This window comes from Caloenas nicobarica, chromosome 2 (genome assembly GCF_036013445.1).
Source record: "Caloenas nicobarica isolate bCalNic1 chromosome 2, bCalNic1.hap1, whole genome shotgun sequence".
Lineage (NCBI taxonomy): Eukaryota > Metazoa > Chordata > Aves > Columbiformes > Columbidae > Caloenas > Caloenas nicobarica.
The window spans coordinates 46,079,090-46,106,438 of NC_088246.1; the positions used below are offsets into that span (position 1 = coordinate 46,079,090).

Genomic DNA, 27,349 nt, shown 5'->3' on the forward strand with positions numbered 1-27,349 from the left:
GAAGTTCAAGTGGACTTTATTGTAGTTATTAGAATGTACAGGGACATTAGTGCACATCTCATTTCTCAGATTCAGTGTAGGAGCAGTCAGACACTGAAGTACCTGTACCAGCTCTTTGCTTTTTGCACATTGAAAATGTGTAATGTGGGACATCTTTAAATAATTTTTTGAAAGAGCCTTGAAGAGCAATGTAGTCAAAACCAGGCTAAATGATTTCTTCATAGACTGCTTGGTATTTCAAGGAAATGCTATAGATACCAAGCATCTTTAATAAAAGAAGTGATTAAGAAGTGCTAACAGGGTGGTAGGATACAGATAACAGATTTTATCATTGCCTTTATAGTCTTTAAAGTCCATTCTATTCCATGATCTGGAAACAGTCCTTGAAAACTTCATTATAACACTATTTCTTTATTACAAATATTTACATACTATATATTAGCACAATTTTTATTTCCACACTTTAACGATTCCATCTCTTGATGCAGTTACTATAAACCCTTGCGTGGTCTGGAAAGTTGCAATATCTGTGATAATATCATGATGTCCAACGGGGAGAGATTCTGGACCCTTCCGAGGTGTCTCATCAGTGGGACCCAGTTTCTGCTTGTTTTGAATTTCCTGTACAAAAAGAAAGTGAGAAGTACTGTTTACAGAAAGGTAAGCATTTGCAAAGGGGAATCGTCACGTCATACATATGAGGCTGTAAAAAGATCAAAAAAACCTCTTAAAACAACCAACCAAACCTAAAATCTCCCACCCTTTGATGCTTTTCTTAGCATTACTCCTTGGTTCATTTATTTTATCACGCACAACCTAAATCTTAATCTGTACTGATATGACAGCTCTCTGATTAGGGAAAAAATGGGGTTTTTTTCTCATATTTATTTCAATGGCACTAACCACTAAGATTTTATAGTCCTACGAGGGGAAAAAAAAAGCTGCAGCAACACATACATCTCAGTTTCCCAAGGGTTTTATAAAAATGGTTCAACAGCATGAATATAATTTAAAACTTCACATGAAAAATTCAAATATCATAAGGCATAGGTAGACCCTCACTGACTTGAACTTTTTTTTAAGAGTTACCTTTGAAGTAGCATTTATTCAATTGTACCAAAAAAACCCCCTGTGCTATTCAACAACTAGCAACACTGCCAGTTCCAAAAGTCACTCTGAAGGATGTAATAAAAACTGCAGAGTTCTGCCACGATATTATTTTGGTCTCAATGCATCTCACATTGCCTTGGTAAGATCCTACACAAAAGAAATTCCAAAGATGATCAAAATCAAAAGTGTTAAGATGCTAGATGCCAAATCCCAAAAGAAACATGAGTCTGACTTCTGCATGTAAGTATTATTTGGTAAGTCTAATTCTGTTAAAAGCAACGGATTTTTTTTCATTTAAAATAACTTCTTCTTAATTGCCTGAAAATGCAATGCTGACACCATTCATAAAAGCTAAGAGTGAGACAGTTATAATTAAAGTCATAATGCAATTATGCAACCCATAGCAACATCCAAAAAGCAAGCAGAATAGGTGTCTAGCAAACAATGCAAAATACCTGAACCACCTCCGTGCCCTCAATTATCTTCCTGTAGTAGGAAACAGATGGGCAATTAGAACTGCCAGCAACAATATATGATCTCTCAGGGTAGGCTAGATCCCAAAACCTAAACAAAAAGAAAAAAAATCAAGTTGAGATGTTAGCTTGATAAAAGTTAAAAAGTTGTCTTGCTCTTAGGATGTAAATGAGTGGGCACAAATGCTATGTGCTTTCTACACCTAATCGAAGAGTGTGATGCAGAGAAATCAACATTCATATCAAGCTTACCTTACATGAGTTATCGTTTTGTTTCTTGTCACACAGCCTATCAAGAACTGTACAGAAGGGTACACTTTGTGTTTCAGAGAAGCACTGCATTTTGCACTATTTTTGCTGAGAAGCATTCTCTTAGCTCATTGATGCTTACTGATGAACATATCTTCAGCATTATTCTTTTGACTTCTTGGAGCTTACTTAGGCAATGCTTGGCAAAATTTAGTACACTGGCAGGGATGGAGGGGAAGGTGTCAAACAAAAATGTTGTTGGTTTTATTACCTTATTTTCATGTCAGAGCCTGCTGTCAGGAGTATGGGATTACCGGATGCTGGACTACAGTATATTCCATGGATGCTGTGAGGAGAAGGCTAGTGGGGAAAAGTGATACATAAATTATCATCAATAGCTGTTGCCATGCATCACAAAGGGAATGCATTCTTTACCACATTTATCCACCCATCCATCGAATTTCCAAATGTTTCTGACAAATGCCAAATTACTTTGTTAACGTCTTTATATATAAATTGATTCCTTTTATTCCTTATGTTTCACAGAGTACTGCAACAGATCTAAGTCTGCAAAATGCTTTTTTGAATCTTGGAAATCACATTATCAATGATGGAAAATGAGATTGTTTCTAACAGAATCAGGCAGGCGAATCATGCTTAAAAGCACATGGATGCTCGGTTTTTTATGCTATGAAGGTATTAAGGGACAGACATGTAACAGAAAACTAGCTTGAATCACAAGTTCCCTGTGTACAAAGCATGTGACCAAAATGAATTGAACATGCAATCTTTGCGGCATATACAAATCCAAGTTTAGGTAGATTCCAGATCTGCATTGACAACATTTAGAGGAAGCAGCTGTGGCTACTTTTGTGTATGTATGTGTGTTTTAAGAGAGATACTCCAGATTGGTCTTTCCCCAATTAACTCCTTGAAGATACAACTGAGGGTAGTAGTAGCATTATATTACAGAAAGAATGCACAAAAGAGCATATGCATACAGAGTATACACAATCCCAGAAACAACAAGTAAATGCAAGTGCAAGATGCTATACCATGAATTTTGCCTTTACCATGATCTTTACACGCTTGATCAGCTCACTTGTTTTCTAAGAACATGACTGGATACAGCAAGTGAGTGTTACAAGTACATTCCATAGATAGTGGAAGATACCAATGAAGATTCAGGTTACACTGCTGTTTTACAAAGTGGGTTTAGTTTTGACAGCAGAACAGTTATGGTGCCAAAATAAATCCCTGGGCAAGCTCCTGGTGCCAAACTGGCAAGGCCAGGGAGACAGGTAACCATACTGACACACAGCACAGAGTCAAGTTGTTCTAGCCCCAGCTACAAAAAAGAAATAGGAAAAGACCAGACCTGCAGTTCCGAAAGAGGAGGTGCGCTGCTGGCCCACAAAGTGAAGCGTCGATCGCCAGTCTCCATATCCCACATGGAAACTTCATTATTGCCTTGAACAGCTACAGGAAAGATATTGCAATGCAAAAAATGTAAAACAGGTCGGTTGGCTCTTGCTACCTGTCCTACTGACATGATTCAGAGGGTATAACATAGAGATGCTCTCCACTTGCTCTCTGCAGCATTTGTGTTAGTCTTACTTTAGCAGTTAAAGCCATGCATGTGTTTCATTGGTTTTACCGCTCAGCAGAAGCTTCACTAAAGTGCCTTGTTTAAGAGAGTTTAAATGAAACCTGCTTTAATCTCCAAACCTTTTTTAAAGGTATTAAAATCTCACTTTCCTCCCTAGATAACTTCTCATTCTTCTTTGAGAAGGATGGATTGTCTGCTCAGCATGGTCATCGGGGACATTGGGGATTACTCCTGGGCAGGTAAGACAACAATCCAAAATGACAGAGTTCAGGAGCTACAGTGAAGTTCCACACCCATGTTTAGTGTAGACAGGCAAAGAATTCTGTTCAAGGGATTGTATACACGGCTGGCATCAACCTAGCATGCAGGGACTTCTTAATAATATTCCAAAGTGATTAATTTTGTCACTGATTTATTCTTTAGCAGGCAGGAAACAAACTAGAAAGCACAGAGAAGCTTGCTGTATTTGTATGGTTTTTCAATAAATTTATCTCCCAGGGTGGTTAATAACTAAAATACAAAGTGAAGCCTAAGAAGCAAGTAAACCACGAAACTCAAATTACTCTAATTTTACAGGAACTTTTATCAATTTTGTTATTGTAGGATTAGTTTAAGCTACATGTCCATTTCAGAACGTGTTCCTGACACAAACCCTTAAAAATTTATGACAGTACTATGTGCAGTGAGGATGAAGCAGCTCTGACCATACCAGATGAGGAATCTTGAGAGATTTTCGAAAGCTCTAACCTATAACACATCTGGGTTAGATGGGAACTGGAATGGGGCAACCTTTCAGTCTCTGTTCTACAGAGGCACTAAAGGCAGTGGCAGAATTCCCATCAACTTCAATGTATGTCATGAGTTTGGGTTTTGTCTTTCATAACATTTTGCCCTTAAGTGATGTGGTAGACAGCACACAGGGAGGGGCCCTCATGAGAGCTGTAATGCTCAGATGATGAGAATTTTAAAAGCGTCATTTTCATAACGGCCTAACACTACTTCATCCCACTACTCCTCTTTTTCAACTTCAAAAAGCCAGGAAGAGCAGTGGCAGAACACAAGTATGAACTTTCCCTTTTTCCTTTCTTCTCCCCAAGCAGAGCACAAAAAAAAAAAATACAAGGGAAAAGAGAAAAAAACAAAAAAAAAAAGCCCCCAGGTCTTGAAGCAAAAGCTGAAACAGAAGCTGCTTTGATCCCAACCTCTGGCAACTGGGAAGTAAGTTTAAATCATCTTTTACCTGCAATTACCCAGGACTGATAGACAGGATGCATGAGCAGGCGTCTGATTCGGGCCTTCGAAGGATGAGAATGGCTGGAGATGGGTAACTGAAACCTCATGTCCCAGCATGCCATGGTGCCATTGCTTGTTCCTGGTGAGAGAAAGCTCCCCACAGTCAGAGGGACAAACACATGGGGTTTTGCCCATATTGCTGGGCTCTGTTCCAAGGGAGGTTGGGACTTCAGCCTCAAGTACTTAAAGAACAGAATACTTCCCACAAAGAGATCAGGAGGTATTTCTCTCCCTCTGTTTGAGAAAAGCATATACTAGTCAATCTGATCAAGCAAAAGCTTGAGATATAGTTATTGTAGAAGAAAACCAAAAGGGCGGGGAGCAGGGGGAGAAGCTACCAAGAAATACAGACTTACCAATACACAGCCAGCACTGGTGTATGTCCACAGCAAATGAAGTTATGAGGCCTAATTTCAAATCATGTTTCAGTGTCCAAGCGTTGCTGCTAGATCGCAAATCCCATCCAACTAGAGATCCATTAACTGTACTGTAAGCCAGTACTGACTGGGCTCCTGAATTGAAGTGATGCATATCTACCACACAGCCATCATCCTTCAGATCTAAGGATCTGGGTTAAAAGAACGAATGAATTTAGAAGCAGATACAACTCCCTCCATGTTTAAGACTCCTTCCGGTAGCTAATGCTGAGCAGCATTTTCCTCTTCATGTCACTTCTCAAGTCATCTGCCAAAACCAACTTTCTGAGTACAGACACTTATGCTCTCTCAAGTCTCCCTGCCAATAGGACCTGCAAGCCTTCTACAGGCTAGTAAAATGCTGTCAGCAGCTCTTCGTAAGCATAAACATGGTTCTGTTCTCTGGGACTCTCAGCATGTTTGATATTTCTCTCTCATTCATGCTCTGTGTTTATCAGATATTCATCTACCCAGTTTACAGGCAAGAGCACCCCTTTCCATGTTATACTGCCAGCAGTGTGCAAATGGACACCTTCTTCAGTCATAAATGCAGCGTATACCAAAAGGGAAAATTTAATCAGAGCTATGAGAAGACATTTGAAACAGATACCTTACTTTTACTTTGGACAGAAAAGAGGTCTTTGAGATGGTTGCCAGATTTGCTGAGGCCTAGACATGTCCCTCGCTCAAGCAGGAAGACTGAGCTGTTGAATCACTTCCAAATATTCAAAAACTGCTCATACGGAGAGTTAAGAAACAGCTAAACCATCTTTAAAGACTCCCCTAAATAGTATCCCATCCCCCATATCTTTGCCACCTTAGTCACGTTAAAAGCCTGAGAGAAAAAGTCGCAGGCCTGAGGCCAAATCACATGTTGTACATTTGTAATCATTTCTCTAATGACCTGTAAAAGAATCTCCAAAATTACTTCATAAGTATTAATGTATTAACGGAAGATGTAAGAAACTACCAATCCCAGTGCATAAATAGAAGAACTGAGAATTATTCAGACTGATTGTTTCAAGCTCATAATGAGTCCACTGACACAGGAGGTGCCAATAACCTAAAGCCATCAATCCTCAGCCCTGCACAGCTGCCTTTCAACTCTTCTTTACGAAGCAGGATAAGATGATGGATTACAGCTGTCCAGTACAGCCTGGCTCAGCCAGCAGGAAGCCTAGAGCAAATCGGGGAATATACTAACAGCTTGAGCTCTGTGGTGAGATTTAACTGCTCTAAGTACATACCTGCTTTGTATGGGGTGGATTTTAGGAGATTTAGGGAGCTTTGAAGCTTCAATACTAAGGAGCTGGATGGCACCATTATCTGAAGCTATAGCCAAATAATGCGAGCCTTGGCAGAACGTAAGTGTCTTTACGTGTCCTCCAATCCGAGAGTATGTCAAAATTGATCTAAACAGTATAGAGAGAGGAGAGAAAAAGAATAATTTTTTTTGTGGCAAAAAAAGTTACTTCACTCTTGAGAGAGCTCTGAAAATAACATTTTCTAAGCATTTGAAAGCCAGAAAGCAACAAAGCCTGAGTTGCCTCTGCAAGCTTAACTCTCTATCTCTGAGCCTCTAGGTTATGACAGCCTCCAACTCCAGAAGCACATTGCATTTGTCTAACGGTAAAATAAAAGCCTAACCTAGATCTGTATCAAAGTAGCATGCTGTAGTTACTGTTATTTAACTGACACTGCAATCTACTACATCTTTTTCAAAGTATTTTGAGACAGCCATCCTCTTCTCCCAGGTATCTCTCTCAGAGACGATCAGCCCCATACCACCCATGTTTCAAACAGTAATACAGCTTTTCTGTATCAGTTGTCAGTGGACGAGACAGCTAAGCATAAAGCTAATTTGTTCCAAAAAACTCATATGGCTTTAAACAGCAGCACCAGAATATTTTTATGTATGTATAGAAATGAAATAAAAAAGCCTGTAATTACTACAATTGCAAATTGGTCTGATGTTTCAGTTAGTTAATAAATTTTTTAAAATGCTAGCAAACGCAATCTAATACTTTATAGTTGCATGCCAAGAGGAACAACATTTCATTATTGAAATCCTTAGCATACCCTCAAGTGATTCATATTTTGCTCTCAGCTCAAGTTTATTTTGTACTCTAAAACAGCAGCCTCAAAATCCTGTGAGTTTTAAAGCTACCTGGTTGTAGTGGTTTTTCCTTCCATTTTTTGGCTATTCCAGATTTTCACTGTGCCATCATTTGAGCAAGTGGCAAAAATGCTGTGTTCATCAGACACCCGAATGCGGTTCACTGCAGACTTGTGTTCATGGAGATGAGCTACCAACAATCCTTTGGGTCGCCATCCTGCCGGGAAAAACAAACCCATGAAGTTTGGTGTTGATTCCATAACCTAAATAGGACCCATGAAGTTTGGTGTTGATTCCATAACCTAATAGGAACAGGAAAATCCCCCTGATCTCATCCACCAACAGCTATATTGGGGTAGAGTCACCACAACTCCAAAGCATAGAACGCACTGAAAACACAAAGCTAACACATTTTAACGACAAAAGCCTGCTTGCTCAATTCTAATCTAAACCCTGTTGGCAGATCTGGGTGAGAGTTTTCTTTTAGACAGGTTCCAGGTACATTCAGTGAAATTACAAAGAGCCCTTCTTTGTAGACTTTGTAGAGATACTGGTGCACAGTTCTCCTGCTGTCAGCCTATGCAGATTGCTGTGCTGTAAATGGCAAATCCATAAAGGCCCAAAATGCACATGAGCAACATATTTGAAGAGTGTTTAAGTTCCTTGATTGTCTGTAGAGTGCCTGAAGTGACAGGCTCAGTGTTGCACCATGTGCTACATTGCCAGCCTTATGTACCTAATAAAATGGAATAGCAGCTTTTCTAAATCTCATAGAAAGTTTATTTCAGAACTTCAAAAATAAATTGAGGAGTTGACCTGCCATGCAATAACTCTTGCCAAGGAATCGCCAACATATGTGTGATACATTTCCTCCTCTGAAATAAGAAATGCAGAAGTACATGGCTGTGCTTCTAACAGGCATCTACTTTAGTGAAGGATTAACAGGAGATTAAGATAATGAAGGACAGACCACAGTAAATTTCAGAATAAGACACAAACTTTAAATATAAACATTTTTCTGGCACTTAATCACTTTTCTGGCAGAGCAGGTCAGCTGCTAGTTTGGAACATGTTATCTCATAGCTTGTAAAACTCTCTTCAGAAGACAAACACACAGCTTAGCCAAGCTCAGTCAAGCTTAGCTATATTCAAATGCTACCTGGCTGGACCATTTTCCTGATGATTTTCTACTCCTTCCCTTAAACTGACATGGTAGCTGTATATGCCCAGGTGTGTGCATTTATGCTAGATTTACCAAAAGACTTTAGCATCACCATGTTGATTACTGCAAGCCTCACTGGGACAGACTCTGCTCTCAACATCCGGAGTTTAAGCACATGAGCTGCTATTAGTAGAGGACAGTCAGGACTCTCCATGCGGGACACCCAGCAACAAGTCCATGGAGTGGAGAACACCAGCAGAAAATACTGAAGACTAATCTGGGTAAATCCCAATCTCAATTTAGAGCTTCAAAATTTGAGGCTATAGGAAGATGATGGTGATTTAAAACTGTTTTCTCCCAGAGTGGCTGCCAGAGCCCTCATTAGCAAAACTTTGGTGTTGCTCCTTTCTGGTAAAGAAAAGAGGTAAAAATGTCTCTCCTTCCCCTCTGAAAGCAACAGCGTAGTATGGGCATGCACATCTTCTCTTTGTGGATGGGCACTGTGTTGCTGTCGCCACTGCTGGAGGGGACAGGCTCCCTTGTAAACGAGGGCAGCTCAAACAGCCCGCCCCAGTATGCATGCCACTGGGTAAGAAAACCTGGCCAAGAGGTTACTACACTCACAGGATGGCTGAAAATTTGGAGTCACCCCAAGCAAAATACGTGCATTTCTCACCTCCCAACATAGTGTTTCTCCCCTTGCCCAAACCAAGCCACAGGCTGTTACAGGAATGGGAAATTCCACATATTAGGCACATTTCCTAAACTACTAATTTCCTCTTTTCCTCATCTTTTGCATTTTTTCCTTGAGGCGATGATCTTTTGACCCAAATCATGTTTGGCTTTTTTTGTATAACCACCTCACTTGGCCTGTGATTTACCTGGAGGCGGAGGCTTGCTCTCCCACTCAGCATTCTCCATCATCTGCTTGGCGAGTCTCTCTGCATTACACTGTTCTCGCTTCTGCTGGATCAGCTGCTGAAGTTCAGTTTTGCAAGTGGTGATGCGTAACTGGTGTGCCAATGGGGATGCTGTACTGCTCGGTACCTGCATGGTCGGTTTCCTGGGCTGAACAACTGTTCCATCAGATGCCTGTAAGAGATAAGCATTTAAAAATATATGCCTTACATTCTACATACAAATAAATCCTGCTCTTAAGATTACTGGGTCACACTGAAGAAAAAAGTAAAAATCTTTTTTATTGAATCAATTAGCAATGAATTAACACTAAAAAAAATCATGCTTGCATGAAAAAAAAAAACTTTAAAACAGTGAAAATTATTATTTATAGAAAAGCTTAATCATTCACTTATTCTACCATGTTTGCCTAATGTGTTCTGTATTCTATTTGTAGAAACTGTAATGTGCCATGCACACCTCTTAACGTGATCATTACAGAAGCAGTTCTTGCTCTCAAGACTGACAGCATTACAGGTTAGCTCTTGAATGATTATTTGTTTATATTGGTCTTTAAAAAAAAAATAGTGTGAAGTGTTTCCCTCTTCGTTCAGAGTGGACACTCATTTAAAGCTAGCAAAAGTGAATCTCCAACTAGAAATGAAACAGAAGGCAGTGTTCAGTGTCAAGAGATGCCTCCACAGCCTGCAGGGCTTCCAGCCCATTCTTCTGTAGCCAGTACTTAATTACTACAGGTACAGGATGTCTACATGCAGCTATGATGTGATACAGCAGTTCCAAGTTAAAATCATGACTTCTCTTCCTCACAACAAGTATCAGGGCATGCAGTTTGAGGAAAAAGTCTTTCTTGCCAGAACAGCTTAACTAACAATTGGCTAACCCACAAAGCCTCATCCCTTCATGCAACACATCTGTTTGTTAATGAAGCTCTTCTGTTCAAGTGACTAAACTTACTTCCATCCTCCCTCAGTTCCTGTTTTAAAATTAGGAACTTGAAAGTCAGCTACTCTGCTGGAAAAGAAACCAGGGAGTAGCGTGACCAATGTCAAATAACCTCCAAATAAAACAACAACGCCACATCCCTGTAGTCCCACTTGTCTTAAAACAATTGAAACATTTAAGATATTAATAAGAAGATAGTATTTTTCAGGAATACCTGTGGAGAGGATGACAAAGTGGCACAAATACCAGCTGAGGACTCTGAACGAAGTGGTTTCCCAGCCTGGATGGCTTCAGGATCAGTAGTTTGCCCGTGTCCTTTGGATATTGGCTGGGAGATGTTCGTTGGTTCCAGGGACCCAAACATGCTTTTCCATTCTTCGTTTACATTTGAATCTTGCTTTACATGTTTTCTAGCTATAAGCAGTTAGGAGGGAGGGAGGAGGTGGAAGGAGGGGCAAAAAACCAACCAAACAAACATTATCACAACAACATTCACTCAGACTGGTCATTACTTTCAGACTATACACAGGTCCAATGTTTACATACCAGTTTATTATTTTTATATATATAGAAAACCCTACTGCTAGATTGTTTAAGTCAGCTGACAGGGATTTATGAGGCAAACAAAACAAAGCACTTGCCATGTGTGTTCACACCTTCCTAATCCTACAGTTGACTCATGCAATAAATCATTCCAGTATAGGGAAAGTTTACATCTAGAAGGCTGCAGGATTAGACTCCATGTGAAAATTTTTTTTCTTATAGAATCATAGAATGGTTTGGGTTGAAAGGGACCATAAAAACATGGAACAATTTAACCAAGTCAGTAAAGAAAAAGTTAAAGATGTGAAGACTTCCGTGGTGACAGTTTTGGGTGAAATAAACAAATTCAGATAGAGACTTCACATAAACTAATTTTAAAATCCTGTCCACTCTTGACTCCAAAGGATTCAAAAAAATGAAAAATCCTGTAGTTACGTACCTTCCTTTAAAATGATGTGCAAAATATCTGCAGACAAGCATTTTAATTCTGGAAATAAGATGGCAATAGCTGCATGTTTTTCAGCTATTTCTGTATTTTTACATCTAAAACCACAGAACCTATCAGTGGTGTAACAGAGGAGGGACTTACAAGCTTGAGAGAGCAGAGAAGCAGCTCAAACACTGGTCTGGAAGAAAATAAGTTTGAGGATACAGAGATTTGGAATAGAGTTAGCTGCAAGTGGATTTCAAAGCTGAACAAGGAAATGTAAGAGGTTTTTTGAGCTGAAAGAGGAGAAGGCAAAAAAGTAAAATAGGGGTGGATGAGCAGCTGAAGAACCCTAAGGCAAAAAAGCATGTGCTTGATAGGTGAAAAACAGCTGGGCCTCCTCAGTGCCAGCCTGTTTCAGCAACAAGCCTAGGCCTCAGGTTCCTCCAAGCTACCTCAAGAAAACATCCTGGATTTTCAGGCTAAAGAGGTCATCACTTCTTGAGAGGAAACAGAGCAGAAATGTAGCCTTCATAACTTATACCACTACCACGGCTCATTAGAGTCCTGTTTGTCACAACCAGCTAAACAATTGGTGCATATTACTACTGCAAATGCAGCCAAACTAATTTAAATATTCTCGGGGCAAAACATCCCCACCTTTGACTGATCCAGAGAGCATTCTGACACCTTACATTTCAAACAACAGCAGTAATTTTCTTATTGCAAACTCAGTGAGGATGATGATAGTCAAGTGGGCTGAATTATTGAGAACACTTGCTGAATAAATTAAAGACTTAATTCTCTGACCCTAAAATAAAGGCCATACTTTATCTATATAGACCACAAAATATACCAACCACGTTTGTCATCAGGCTCCTGCTTTGTTTTAACAAGATCCACTTGTCTTCCAGTTATTCCCAGAGCTGACAAGTCAATCACCCCTTTCTGACTGCTGTCATGCAGGTGGCTCTGATCCACTATATTTGCTTTAGCTTTGTTTGATTTTAACATAAAGTCTTTCAGTGCTAACAGTTTGTCTTCTTCCTCCTCAGTCATCCCCTGTAGAATAAAAGATAATATTAGTTACTTTTGAAGAAGAACACACATCAAGGCATGAAGATGTAAGAAGCAGTAAAATTAATAACTGGCTCAGATGCGAAAGGAGAGAGAACATCCTCAGAATTCAAGACATCAGACTATCACTCACACAAAACAGTAGGTAAGCTGCTGTAGTATATCTTTCCTCCTCAGGAATAGCAAAAGGGCAGAACAGCATTTAATACTGGATCACTGTCTGGTGCAATCTGCTTAACTGCCACCTAGGTCATGCATACAGCCCACAAGTCACAGGGTAAAACCAAACACACTCAGTTGCACTCCTTCCTCTTCCCAGTTCTTTCTACTTAGTGTGGGTGATTCTTAGTCTTCCCCTCTTCACATATAAGCCTCAAGACTTTCCAGCTCAGTTTGGTTTTGGTGCTGCATGTCTGTCTTTTCAACAAATCCATACTCCTCAACCCAACACAATACACAGCGTGTGTACTGTAATGCTGCTACATCACAGATATGTCAGAAATTTGAGACGTATATCGTTTTTTTTAAAGACTTAGGTTGTACTCAGGAAATCCAGACACACAGTTCCCCTATTTCTGGCAGATCTATTAAAAAAAAAAAAAAAAAATCTTCCTTAACTTCTGAATTCGTTGTCCTACAAGCATATACTGAAATCAATAAAGTCAATGGTTTGCGGGATCAGAACCTCAGACTGGGAGTCCCTCAGAGCAGCAACTGCAAGGTTGGGATCTGTGGAGACATACAGGGCCCAAGAATCTCAAACCTGACTTTCAAAGTACAAATAACAAGCAATTACTTGTGAAAGTAGCTTCTTCAACAGCTGTGCAATGGCAGGGTCCTCTGGGGGTGGGCAGTCAGGCAGAGCACCACTCCTCTTCTTCTGACGCATCTGAAGATGTCGGAAGAGGCTTGTGATATCCTTCGATCTTAAGACATAATCAAATATGGAACGGCTGACAGGCTCTCTAAGTACACTTAGCAGGACTATTTCTTTATCTATCTGCAATTCAAAAAGAGACCAGTCAACATGGAGGAGGATGATATCTGTATAGACATGGGGAAATCTAGCAGTAAATGCTGTCATCTCATCTCTACAATATTTGCACTTTTTTTTCCCTAGCTTGAAAGTCAGTAACCGGACAACTGCAAATATTAATATAAAAAAATCAATCTCTTGCTCTGAAGGCATGTTCTAAAAGCCAGTTTCTAGCTCAGTCCCAAAAAGATGCTTTCAAACTTACAGTAACAAAAAATTATGTCGTACTTCAAAATTATTGCACATGATTGTGCCAATAATCTCAACTGAACTTCTCTCCTTTTGTGAAAAGAATATCTTTCCTTGTGTTGGTCACATCAGATTTTCTCTGTTCTCTTTCCCTGTTCTCCCAACAGTCTCGGAACATTAACTTGGCATTGCTAGATGGGATTAAAAAATCTACTACTAGTACAATGATATTTCAGACTTCATCTGTCTTCGTCCTACATTTACCCTGTAAAAATACCATCTACAAGAGCTCTTCTCCTATGTCAGTCAGATTATTGAGCTTCCTCCTATGTATACAAAGGAATAAGGATGCACAAGCGTGTAATTAAGTAATATTCAAAGGCGTATTGGGACATTAGTAAACAGTCATAAGAAACCATGGAGTTAAGGCATAATTTAGAGTCATTAACTAGGGCAGTCCCTATAAAGATTGTTCATTACTATTAAAATAGAAAAAAACCCAAACAAGTTTCTATTCTCCCAGGTGGTGATTCAGTGTCTGTGTCCAAAGAATGTGTCTGGACAAACAGGTCTTGTACACAGTCCAGACTACTTGCAGCCCCAACACTCCTTTTAGTCTATACTTTTATTTTAGTACTTGATCTTTGCTGTTTCAAGATTAGGTCTTAAGGTGGTGGGGTGGGGGAAAGGCAAGCCATATTCATTAAATAGGACCCCAGTTACAGTCCCACAGTTAAATGGCAAACCTAATTTGGCCCAAAATTATGACATAAATGCTTGTATAAGAGTTAGAATACTCAAAATAAGTAATGGGAGATGGTGGGTGTGGGACCACAAATCTTCCTTCACAACAGTGTCAGAAGACCTCATTTCTATAATGTGCTTCTCATACGTGACTGTCTACATGAAAACCAACTTCAAAATGAGGCTGAAGTGAGGCTTTCTCTATTACAGTCCAACTCAATATTACCCCCCACTTGCTTGCTATACTTAGTGTTGCATAGCAAAGAAAGATTTATACACTAAAACAAAGTAGGATATGAACAAGGCAGAAATGTATCAATCGATGCCTAAAATACAGCACAAGGTGTCTAGGGAGATGTGAACAAGGAAAAATATTATTTTAGTGACGTTACCACCTGCATGGTATACAAGAAAATGTTAAATCATGATGCATTTTCAAGGTAAGTACTGCAACTGTTTCTTATCTATTTGAACACCTGAGAGATGCATTCTGCAGGTCCTAAAGTTATATGCAAAGATCCCTCTATGGTCACGTTACCAGCATAATGCAGGTCATTCCTACACATGTGCTGTTATAAAATTACTGAACTCATTCATGCTGAGCACTCTGCCCTTACCCTCAGCAAAGCACCAAAACCCAAGAGTAGCACTGCTGAAATCACAAGCACGGTAATCGTGACCTAACAAACTGCTCATGTTTTCAGAGAGTCAGGCCCACAGTCCAATGTGTTGGCAGGGCAGGACTGGAATACTCAGTCTTGGACCTGAAAGCGTAGAAACACTTGTTTCACAGCCAACTTTTTGTGTCTTTTAGACTCCTATAAAGCAGCACAATATTGCAAGAGTTTGATTGTAAACAAGGCAGGGAAGGCCTTGAACCAAAGAAACACCTGTTGATTTTAGGCTGTAAAAAATGTTCTGCAATTTGCAACAAATTTGAGACAAGTCCTTCAAACATGAAAGGCAATGGCCATTCTGTCAATGTCTGCCAGTACAGATCAAAAAACTATATCGCCTCTAACCTTAACTGAAAAAAAAAAAAAAATTTCTAATATTCTTATAGCCAGGACCATGGCCAAGACAGACTTCAGTATTATGACTAGTGAAGATATATTCACATTAATATTATTTGAAGTATTACCTGTATTATTGGTTGTGTGATAAAAGGATGGAGGTATGGCATTAGCTTGCAGTAGACATCAGCAATGTTCAAATACTGTGCTACCACAGTGATAAATCCGACTGCACCATAACGTATCCAAAGATTAGGATGACACAAGAAAGGTGCTGAAAGAAAATGAGGCTGTTAAATACATGATTCGTATTAAATAGAGGGGATCATCCTGTATATTCCTTCTCCTAGAATTACGCCCAAACTGAACCTTCCCTCCTGCAGAGCACCAAGGTTAAAACACTCACACTGAGAAAATTACTTCACGGACTTCACTGTGCCTATGCTGCTCAGCTTCCTTGCTGTTGCCAAAAGGCATATTTTTCCTGTTTATTCATTTCAGTCCCTAACAGTCAACTCCAGATTTAAAAAGGAGACTAATCCAGAAATAAATCTCAACGTTATTCTGGACAGTTATGGAAAATCCTAATAGCAGTGATTTTTTTTTTTTCTTTTTAAGTAAAAACTTTATTCCTTCCCTCCTTCTTCCTCTCTCTCTCTGGAATAGTCACTACTTATATTGTAAATCTATCAGACTCAGAAGTCCACCTCAATTATGTGGGTTTTAAGAAGCTGTAATCAAGGGAGTGTACCCAGTCATGAGACATAATCACAGATCATCTGCCCCAAGTTCTGAGTGCATTTGAAAAGTCATAACATTACGAAGAGGCAGACTACATTTCAAAATATCAGTTGGTCTTTTCCACGAATAGCTGGTGAGTGTAGGGCAGGTCTAAATTAAGCTGATAAGCCTGATGAGGAAAGAGAGATCAACTCTGTATTCAAGGTTCTATTACAGATTGTGAATGAGTTAAACAGGATTGTATGGTGTTTGAAACAGGATAAGAAAGGATCACATATTGTTTGAAGGACTGGATTCCCCCCTTCCTCAAAGGCTGATGGGTAAGAGTTTGCAAGTTATGGGCCTAATCGACTTCCAGAAACAACCAAGAGTTTTTCTTCATTGGAGATTGACATGAAGAACAAGGAAAGATCGTAAAGCAAAAGGGTTTTGGACTCAAGGCTAAGTGTTGTTTGCTGCTGTCCTATGTAAACTCAGAGAAGATGCTTCCAATTTGTTGGAGCAAAATGATTAGAGTTCCGAGCACTAACACAATCCATCTAGCAACTGTTCATTGACATAATTTCATGTAGATTCTAAACCAGTACTGTAAGTTTGCATGTTGGACAGCTAAGCTGACTGTGAAGTTTTATGTAGTACTAAGATTTCTCTTCTTAAATAGCAAAACAAGGTATTCTCCAGTATTCCAACTTACCGATATCACAAGCAAACTCATAAATATGGGGCTTTTGCAAGAGCCCCAGTTGGCACATACAGGTAAGAGCATTGAGGGCTTTATAAATGACAAATTCTTCAGCATCACTGAGACCTTGCTGAAGGAGAGGTTTCAGTATCGATGAGCTTTGCCAGCCAACATAAGCAGCAACACCTGAAACATAAAAGGAACACATAAAAATCCAAAGTAGCGCTTCCTTGCCTTTCCTCACTAAAGCTTAAAATTACTATCCCACAGAAACAACTCAAACCAGATAATTAGTCATTAAAAAGAAAGGAAGCTGCTTTCCATTCTAAGACCAATATTCTGAAAACTGTTTGACAAAAGCAGACCCTTGTGCCTGCAGAGGTTCTTCCAGCTGCCAGGCACAGATGTTGGAACACAGGTGGCCAGCATGAGTCTGAAACAGCCAGGCAAAGCCACCAGTGCTCCCACCAGCAGGGGATGCAGTGCCTGCATTCCCACACGGAAAGGACAAAAGAGAAACAAGGAAAGGTTCTATTGGCAGGATTTTGTCTATTAGCTTAGCAGTGATGGTAATCTGAGCATCATTCAGATTCCTGAAAAGACTCAACTGGATACTGGACTAATTATCAGCAAGCAAAGTCTACAACAAACGTTCACGTATCCACAAGAGTCACCAGTAGTCAAAAAGGAACTTTTAGAACAATCTTCTAAAGCTCTTCCAGTCTGAAATGGCTGCAAGATTTGCTGTTTACTTAACTAGTCTCAAATTATTTGCAGTCCTGAAGCCATCTTGTCCCTAGTTTCAAAAGTAAATCCAACTTTTAAATATATTACAAAATCTTAGAACGAAGCCAAGATCGAAAGCAAAATGAAAGTAATTCCTTTGAAGCTGCTGCACAAAAATATCAACTGCATTCTAGTAAAGAAACTTTCCTCTTCTTCTTCCTTTCCCACATGAAAACTAATCAGTGTCCACAGGAAATCATCATCTGAAATTGCTTATTTGGATTAGATGACCCAACTACAACAATTAATCTCTGGCAATGGTCAGGAAGATGAACCTTGTTGAATTTCTGATCTTCCCTCTATTTTTACATTCATCAGGCTAACATTCCCTCTCACAAACAACTGGGTAACTCCTCTGATCGTTCTCAAGAGAAAAAACAGTTTTTCATTGAATAGCTCAGGCTTATCATTGCTATTGTCATACATGGCACGCAGCATACACCATAACTGCCTCCTCTGCTTCTAACCCAGTTATTTGGGATTGATAAATCCCAGAAAATTCAATATCTTCCCATCAGAATCAAGATTAAACATAAAATAACTTTATCACTTTTACTCTAATAAGGTAACAAGCACTATACTTGCTCATATATTAATGCTGGGCTTTGCAACCAGTTGCTAAAAGGAAGAGAGGAAGAAGAGAGAAATGGCACAGGTAAGAGAAATCCCCTCAGTGCCACTGTTACAGAAGGGCATCTGCCCACAGCCACGGGCAGCAGTGCCTGCACATACTTAAACACCAGTTAGAGAGCTCAGTTTTAAAGATGTGTAAAGATGTGTAAAACAGTGTAAAACAAAAATATAAATATTGAACTTTATCTGAATTCTTCCGTGGAGGTTTTGAACAGGCACTGGGAGAGGAGGAGTTAAAAATACATCTCTCTACATGCCTTTTGCAAGAAGCCAAGACACTGTGACCTGTGCTTTGGCTACCCCATTGCTCCTTCTAAACGAATTCTGACAAGTTATCGGCATCATATCTTGGCAGGGTTTGCCAGCGCTGCATTTTACAGCTTCCAGTCATAATGGAACATGTGCCTGCTGCAATGGCCCTGCTGGACATTTGATGATGCTCCTTTTTTGTGCCGTGCACCTGATATACCATTTTTGCCCCTCCCAGGTACTGCAGTCTGCTATGAGAAAGTTTTACTGAACTGCAAATCGTGAGCAGTGCCTCTCAGCAAGAGTCATGTGAAATAATTTCCAACATACATGGAACATCAGCTATACTAAACAGCTGATACAAAAAGCCATGATGCTACTGGTAAGATTTTTTTAAAATCATTAAGTTTTCTGACCTGACAAGAATCTTTAAGTGACGTTTTAAGGCACTAAAAAAGTTTTCCAATTATAATTTTAACCTACACAGAGGCATAGTTTTCATTGTATAAACAGGTCCACTGAAGTTAATGGGACACACACCCACGAAGTGATGCATCTACTAGACACAGCTTGCAGAAATATTAGCATTTATTTATCATAATTTTGGCTTTTTCAGTTAGTGGCTTCAGCAAAGACTCAAAAAAAGTTAAAATAAATAGCATTTAAAGTTTATTTTTTATGTTAATCTAACATAGTCTTAAATGCTTCAGTCTCAATTGTATTAAATATTTGGACTAAAAGAAAAAGATACTTCTATTTACATTGTTTCATTCTCTAAAGAAACATTTACACTCAATAAATAAGCAAAGTCTTTTCCTGTAAACTATAGAAATCTTTATAAGAAAGGACTTTTATATGACTGTTAACAAGTGATGCAAAAATTAATTTCTTTACATTATTATCTCTCTACTCTGTCTGGCTGAAACCAAACACTTACCAACAATGCTGTCAAAGAAAGCTCCTCGAAGATGCCAGTCATTCTTATCATTTAAGAAAGTGATCATGTGAGACAGAAGAACATCATTGGCTTTTTGACGTCCAAAAAAGACACAGAGACGCGTTATTCCGTTTTCCATCAGTGTTTGTTTCACAATATTCTCCGGGTCACTGAGCAAAGTCACAACTTTCTGCTGGACCATTTCATGCAAGGCTTGCAGCTCTGCAAGAGACAACAAAGTGAACATTTGGGTAGGTGAGAAGCCATATGTCATGTGTACTACGTGCTGCTGAAGGAGTTTCACTGATGGGTCATCCTGAAGAATACCCAACTTGGTAAGATGGACAACACAAGCCTTACCAAAGACTTCACACTAAGCACAAGGTGGTGGCAAAGCCGAAGAGTATAGAAATGTGAGACGATCATACCAGATCACAATATATTCTAAACTCGTCATAACTTCAACTAAGCTAATTATATATATATATGGGAGAAATGCAGATGTGAAGAAGCATCAGAATGAGTCAGCAGCAATGTTACAAGAGCAAACAAAATGCTTCAAGGCAATTCTGGTTTGATATGTTTATTAAACTATCAGTTTCAAAATTTGTGGACAAGAGATCAGAAGTATATTTTTAGTTAGGTAGACAGATTGGCTTCATTAAGGATGCAGGGAGGAATCAACAATACTTGAAAAAGTGAGTGCTTCCAATTTTAACTAAATATCAGCAGTTACCCTAACAATACCAATGAAAAATTTGAAGATGATCTTGTCCATGGTTTCTATTCCATGGTGCAACTAAAAATATATCTCTGTTGAATGGAAATAACAGAATTACTAATGCACCGGCTATTACTGAAAGCTGTACAAGGGAGGTTCTCAAACAAGTAGAACAAAAATTTCAGCTATTGCTGTCCCAGCTTTGCAGGGGCGATTACCATTTGCCTGCAGTCAGAAGATCAGCTAATTTTCTTTCTAGCATGACTCTGTCAGTCACATGAAAAAGTTGCCTTCTGGGTTCAAATTTCACATGCTTGGTGTCTAAAAGGGTAAAAAGAATAGAACTATTCAAACTTCTTTCTCCCTTGTGCTGCTTCTTTCATCTCCAAGCTATTTCAAGGGATAGGGGACAGTATTTTTTAGAAATACAGCCGGTGTGATGGGGCTTCCTTTCTCTCACTTACGTGAAGGAACTTGAAGGGGATTCATCGTGTTTGGTTTTCATAGTTGGTTTTGTTTTTTTTTTTTTAAGTATCATTCTGCAACTAGTTAAGAGTTAATTGAAACATGCCTTTTTCCCTACCAAATGGAGTATGTGTGGGATGCTCACCAATTATGATTAGTCAGAGATTGTTCCACTTAGCCCAAAAGAGGAATGATGGTTTTTAACCACAAACTCTTCCCAGCTTAGAGGACTTGCCTGGAATTGTTACAGAAATCTGTGCATCAGTAAAAAGCACTGGAGCTGACACACAGGTCACTTGTTAGCATCCCTTCTTCCCAAGGGAAAGAAAAGAAAAGCCATCCTTAGGATTTTAACTCATTCTCTGTGCTGCAGTTACAATAGCACAGATAGCGGTATCACTGCCTTGTGGCATCCATACATTGAGCATCTTCAGGCAAAAAAGATAGACAAGAATTGCCAGGCACAGGAACAGAAAAGGAAGAACGACTGAAAAATGCAGTGCTATGACTAAGCGAGAATTCGACAGGTTTTCCAAAGCTAACGCTGCCTGCCACTTCAACGGAAACGATGTTTGGAACACAGCCATGTTTTCGCAGCTGACTTGTTTACAGGACTATGAGTGAAGCTGGATATGCAACCAGGCAGCCAGCATCACAGTCAAATACCTTGAGAGCTTCTGGAGAAGAAAAGTGCACTCACTTAAATACTTTTTTGTCTTTCACAATGTTCAGGACAGAGGTGTTGGTTTCTGCATGAATCTGTAATGTAACACACCTTGATACTGGTCAAGGCAAAGCATTCATCCTATTTAACAGGAAGACTAAGCTTCAAGAGATGAGGAAGACAAATGCTTACTAGGAGCTTTGGCCCATGATTTGTTATTATAAGCAGGCAAGGTAAGTAGAAGTGACATTACCTGTGTCATAGTTATCACTAGGGTGAGATGTTTCATCCATTTCTTCACCATTTGGTTCGTTTTCCATATTCAGATTTTTTAGTTGTACTAACTCCAGAAATCTCAGAGCTGTTTCTGCCAACAATGCAATGTTTTCTGTAAAGGAAAACATTTTGGTTAAGAATTGTTCTACTTTGCCAATTTACAGCAGTCTGATCATCCCCCTGATGAGAGATTATAACGACTGACAATATCAGTTATAATAGGCAAATGGGATTGAAATTATATAACATGCTGTGGTCAACCAGCTTCTGTTGACCTTGACCCCAGTGAAGCTACCAAATACACCAAATCACACAGTACTTTTGTCATGTAAACAAATGGAAAAATCGTAAGGATAGCGAGTGTAACAAAGACTAATTTCAGTCTTCTAGACCTAGCCCTAAATGCTATCTAATCCCAGGCTAATGACTAAATAACTTGATAGAATTTAAAGGCCAATTAACCTGAATTAACTAATGTCCCCACGTGGCAGACTGCAACAAAACAACAAGCCACCACACCAGGTTATGTATCCTAGAAAATAACAGCACGGTTAACCCTTGAGGGCTGGATTCCACTTTTAGAACATTTGTCCCCATATCTATTCACACGATTTGGCACCGTTCAGCACTGTTTGGAGGCTGCTGAAGCAACTCAGTCTATATTATATGGGTCAAGGCACTGCTGGCACAGGAATAATCCCGTCAAGGCAGAAGTCCCACTTAAGCAGCCATTCTGAGTGTCATTCAAGACAATATCAGTGTGCCAAGGGAGCCAGTCCACAGCCCAGATCAAATCCTGTAAGTCACCAGTCTGACCTCTTCCAAAAAGTGTGCTATAGTAACACAAGTTAACTCGGGTATTAGACAACCTTCAAATATATATATGTATAGATATATATTTGAAATTTAAATTGTTTTCTTACCACAAAAGCTATTTGAAATCAAGGCCACTTAACAAGATTTAACCATCTACCATTCGAATAACCTCGTCAAATTTCAGAAATTATTCTAGCTGTACTCAGTTTGAAAATAAAGTCAAATATAGAATCTCTGTGTAAGCAAATGCAACTGGAGTCTATGGCTACTAAGACCTATAGCCTTTTTGCACTTGCAGAAAAATAGATTTCATTTTGTTTCTTCCACTTCAGCTTCTTGAACAAGTTCAGCTTTATAGTACTTGATTTTAAAATAATCATGAACAGATTTTACAAGATTTGTTGGGGAGTTTTTTGGTTGTTTTTATTTCCTAATCTACAAATAAAACTGAAGCATGAAAAAATGGTTCTTTCATAAAGCCCTAAAATGTCGAATATCAAGGTGACCAAAACCAATTGGTCCTATTCATTAACTATACATTGTCTTCAATAATTAGTTCTATCAGCTTACTTAGCAAACAAAAGAAAAACATCACCTGGGACATTTTCAATTGAATTCTGCATTTACAACTCAAAAAACAAACGAACAAACAAAGAAAAACAAAAAACCCAAACAAAACACCACCACCACACTTAAAAATATGCTAGTCATAGCAAATAAGGATACATAGTAAATAGCAAATATGGGCATGCCTACAAAGCTTCTTCCTGAACCAGGCAGTACTCATATATCTGAATAATGTACAAAGAAAACATCTGCTACAGTATAAGCCAGTCATTACATGGCAAATAATGTAATTTCAGACCCTGAATATCAAATTTCATTTTGTGGGAAAAGAACTCTGAAGCATAGCAACACAGTGATGCTTCAAGTTAGTTTCCTATTTATTCAGTTCAACCAAGCCAATCTAAGCAAACAATCTGAGCTAACGAAATGGCAATTAGGATAAATTAATAAAAGCAGCAAAGGGTGGGCAAGCTCAGGAAGGCCTGTTCACATACTTAGCTACACAAAGACCACCTGAACAAGTACTTTTCTTCATTATGCTCTTGTTTATCCAGGGAATAAAGCCAGGGCTGCATCCCTGGGCTTGAGACTCTCAACTCTGCCTTTACCTGTGGGCGGACTTGCTGTGTGCTACACCCAGGCCTGAGCCCAAAGCACGTGTACACACTCTGCAAGCTGCTTTTACATGCAGAACTACAGAGAGGAATGAATGTTTATTTTTTAAAAAGTTAATTCATCTAGCAGAGACACATTTTGTCAACTATTTAAAATGTAATTATTTACTTTGGGTACAGATCTACACTGGAAACTCATCTCTTAGTATAAGTCAACTCGTTAATTTTATTAGGTTGCTGCTACCACCTGCACCAGTTAGCTTAACTGAATACAGGTGTTGTTACCTGCAGTCATTTTGAGATTTACTGAAATAAACTGGGGAGATTTACTGAAATATAAACAGCAAGCTATGTGATGATTTTGAGCAGAGAAACCAGTTAAGGAAATAAAGAAAAGCCCAGGATTTGGAGTTTTGACTGGATTTCCTCTTACCAGCATATGCAAGTCTGACGATGGTGGCTTCGTCCTGGGCCAAGTGTGCAATGCCTGGCAGAATGTATTCTGGGTAAATGTTAATATCATTGCGTGGCACCTCTTTGACGAGAGCAAGAACTTTAGTTAGTGTCCTCACAGATTCTGCCCTCACCCTGGGCACAGAGTCGTTGCTGAAATGTAACAGATAAGGAGTAATACGATCCAGAAGAATCTCTACACTTAATCTTGGTGCTAAATGAAGAATCAGTTCCAAAGCAGCCAGTTTTGAATCACAATATTTGAGAGTCTGTAAACAGGAAGTTATCACAGACACTAGAATAACCAGCCCATTCTCTTTTGTCTCTCCCTCGGCTTTCTCTGTGCGATCATGCCCACAGAGATTGTGAATGATGTTGTCCAGATCTTTACGTATGACCAATATACGCTCATCTGCCGATACAAACGTTTCCTTGGCAAACTGGGCCATGTAAGGCTGAAGGAAAGTGTAAAATATTTCAGGAAATGCATTGTTACGTTGCTGTTTCAAATAATCTTCAGCTGCTAAACGTTTATCTGGCTCGCGATGGACCATCTGAGTGACCTTGAGAAAGGCAGAAGTAGGAAGGAGCGGGAGAGAAAGATTAAAGGTTTAGACATTTGCAATACAAAAAATAAAACAAACCCAAATAATAAGCAATTTGTCACCAAGGCAGGTGAAATAAACTACAAACAGATCACACAAATGCTTCTAATGCTGTAGCCCATCCTTACCAGTTCTCTGATACTGCGGTCTTCAATTTTGTTTAGGACTTGATCAGGGAAAAAGAGGCCATTTCTGTAAGCCAAAAGCTGAGATAAATCAAACAAGGGGACACCTTCTGTGAAGAGCTCTGCTATTACACAGCCTGGGGAACAACAACAAAAAAGTCAAACACGTCAGAGGATTATAAACAGACACTTTAACTTTGCTTTCAATATGCAGACAAGAATAAACCCTAAGCAACTCTTAGCTCAAAAATAAGACAAATGAGTTTCCAAATTAACTTGTGGAAAGCAGATAGCATCTCAAGCTCCAAAAACTGGCTTTTACACTTGATCCCTGAAATATCTCCCAAGTATTTTATTTCAAACATGCCAACAGCAGACGAGTTTGCAATTACGAAATACGAGGCAGTGACTTCAGCAACCTGCCAGCTGGAAAATACACCACCAGAAAAGGAACCTACATCACTGTCATGTGGCAGAAGTCAGCATGGATCGGGCAGTAGGTCAAAACTAAGCAGCCCTTTTACAGAAGGTAAAGAAATAACCTCTATTTCCAGAGCGATGCTGGGAGACAGCACATATTCACTCACACAAGCTCATAAGCACAGTGGGAAATAACATGATTGCCAAACACAACCCCCATCTGTTCTGTACATGACACATTCTCTTCAAAGGTCCCACTCCTGCAGTTTGCTCCCAACGGTCAGCATCTTGCTTTAGCAGTGGGGTGCTCTGGAAGCTTGGCCATAAAAGCAGCTTGTAAAATGAAGTAACTGTTACCTTGAAATTCAGATTTTTCAATCGCTTTAAGAAAAAAAAAAAAGGCCAGACTTATGCCTTTCAAACTGCTCAAGACAACTCTAAGACTCAAGACAGGCTCTCACGGTCCGACTCTACTAAGTACTTGCGAGTGGGACTATGACGGGAGCTTACTTAGTTATCCAACTTCCTCCCTGTGGGGAAAATGAAATGAGAAGGGACTTCTAAAGCCAGTATTGCCAAACTGCCCTGAAAGCTGGCTCAGTCCCAGGCAGCTGCACCTCAGGAGAACCACTGACTGGTTCCTCTTCTTGGGTCCCATGAGGCACATGCTATGTGTCGCCAGAACCTCAGCCATGAGAAGATGATGGCCTATGGCTTGCAGAACCATCTCTTTCCCAGGGCAGAGCTGAGCCATAACAGAACAGTTTGTGATTTCCCTCCTCAGATAACATGGTGATGCACATAAGTTATGTAGCTTACTGCATTGTATCTGTACATTTTCTGTGACTGAAAGGTTTGGGGTTGGGTCTTACGCTTTTCTGCACCCTGACACATGACCATAAACAAGCCAATGGTTTCTCCTGATGGCTCCAACTACCTGCGGAAAATATATCCATTGCACGTTTTAACTCCCCTCTTGTTCGCTGGTTGCTATTTGCCAAGTCTACCAAAGGAGTTGAAGGGTCCCGCATGTTCTCCAGCTCCGTAGCAAACATACTGCCATCAACGAAGCGCTCGGGAGCGATGTAACACGTTCTCCTCCGTGATGTGTCAAAGAAATAATTGAAGTCAGCGGGATTGTCTTCAGGAAGATAAGTTGGTTTGAAACTGGCAAAGTCAGTTAGAAGAACCCAGTTCCAGCTGGTCACCATGATGTTCTCTGTTTTAATGTCCCCGTGGCGGACTCCAGATTTGTGCGCTTGGTCCACCGCGGTGAGGATCTGGAAAGCGATCCACCTCTTTTCGATGTTGTTCAGGAACGGCCTCGTACTAATGCGATCATAAAGGTTGTCCCGCACGTACTGTCTGAAAAGCATCGCGGCCTTCTCGGACAGGGTCGCTTTTTGGAAGGGAAGGCAGTTCTGCGCCGAGTGCAACCTTATCTTCAGCTCCTCCAGCTCCTGCTTGTAGCTCGTCAGGGGCAAGGTCGGGTCCTGAATGGCAAACACCTTCACGACCACCAGCCCCTCCCGGTGCTTGGCTCGGGCGACCTTGAAGAAGCGGGTGCTCCCCAGGCTCTTGTCGTACTCGAAGTCGTGGATGTCCGAGAAGTAGCTGTCCACCGAGAGGATCTGCGAGGGGGCGATGCCGGCCAGCTGGTTCCCCATGGCGCCGCCTCCCCCCGGGCGCAGGCACCGCACCGGGGCTCTCCCGCGTCGGCCTGCGGGGAAACACAGCGCCTGTTCCACACCGGCCGCCCAAACGGCTTCGCTCCGCTCCCCCCTAGCCCCGCGCAGCGCACTCCCCGCTCCCCCAGGCCCTCAGCTCCCCCTCCGGGCCCCCGCCCCGAGCGGGCCCCGCCGCCGCGGCTCCCGCCCCTGCCCTCCCCAGGCCCCGCCGCCGGGGCAGCGCTGCGCGGGGCCGGGCCCGGGGGAGCGCGGAGCCGCGATGGCGGATCCCCCTCCGCGGCACTCACCGGCGCGGCCCGCCCGGCCCAGGCACAGCCGGGACCCTCCGGCCCCGGCGGCGGCGGCGGGATGCAGCGAGGCGGGACTCGGCGCGGCGGAACCGGCACGGCGCGGCGGGCGGGGGAAGGGGCGGCGCCGTGAGCTCACATCCTGCGCCGGGCCCCGCCGCTGCCAGCGGGGTGAGCTCATGGGGGCTCTCGCTGCCGTCCGGGCTGCTCTGCTGCGGATTAACTTTGGTTTTTTTTTTTTGTTACTTTTCGTGGTTACGTTGCCTGGAAGGGTATATTCATCTGTAGCAGCAGCAGTGATGC

The 27,349-nt window shown here is 40.7% G+C and overlaps 1 protein-coding gene across 1 annotated transcript; it reads right to left on the minus strand.

Moving 5' to 3' along the window:
• PIK3R4 (phosphoinositide-3-kinase regulatory subunit 4) lies at nt 1-27,124 on the minus strand. The gene is made up of 20 exons (XM_065628039.1): nt 27,047-27,124; nt 26,009-26,791; nt 24,655-24,788; nt 23,902-24,484; nt 21,449-21,583; nt 19,346-19,567; nt 16,753-16,926; nt 15,446-15,591; nt 13,132-13,335; nt 12,119-12,320; nt 10,503-10,702; nt 9,310-9,520; nt 7,318-7,483; nt 6,398-6,562; nt 5,091-5,302; nt 4,682-4,813; nt 3,211-3,311; nt 2,104-2,192; nt 1,566-1,674; nt 1-621 (listed from the first exon to the last, which is right to left on the minus strand). The coding sequence occupies exons 2-20, from the start codon at nt 26,736-26,738 to the stop codon at nt 451-453; spliced, it is 4,086 nt and encodes a 1,361-aa protein (XP_065484111.1). The 5' UTR covers nt 26,739-26,791; nt 27,047-27,124; the 3' UTR covers nt 1-450.
• Between the last annotated feature and the right edge of the window lie 225 nt (nt 27,125-27,349).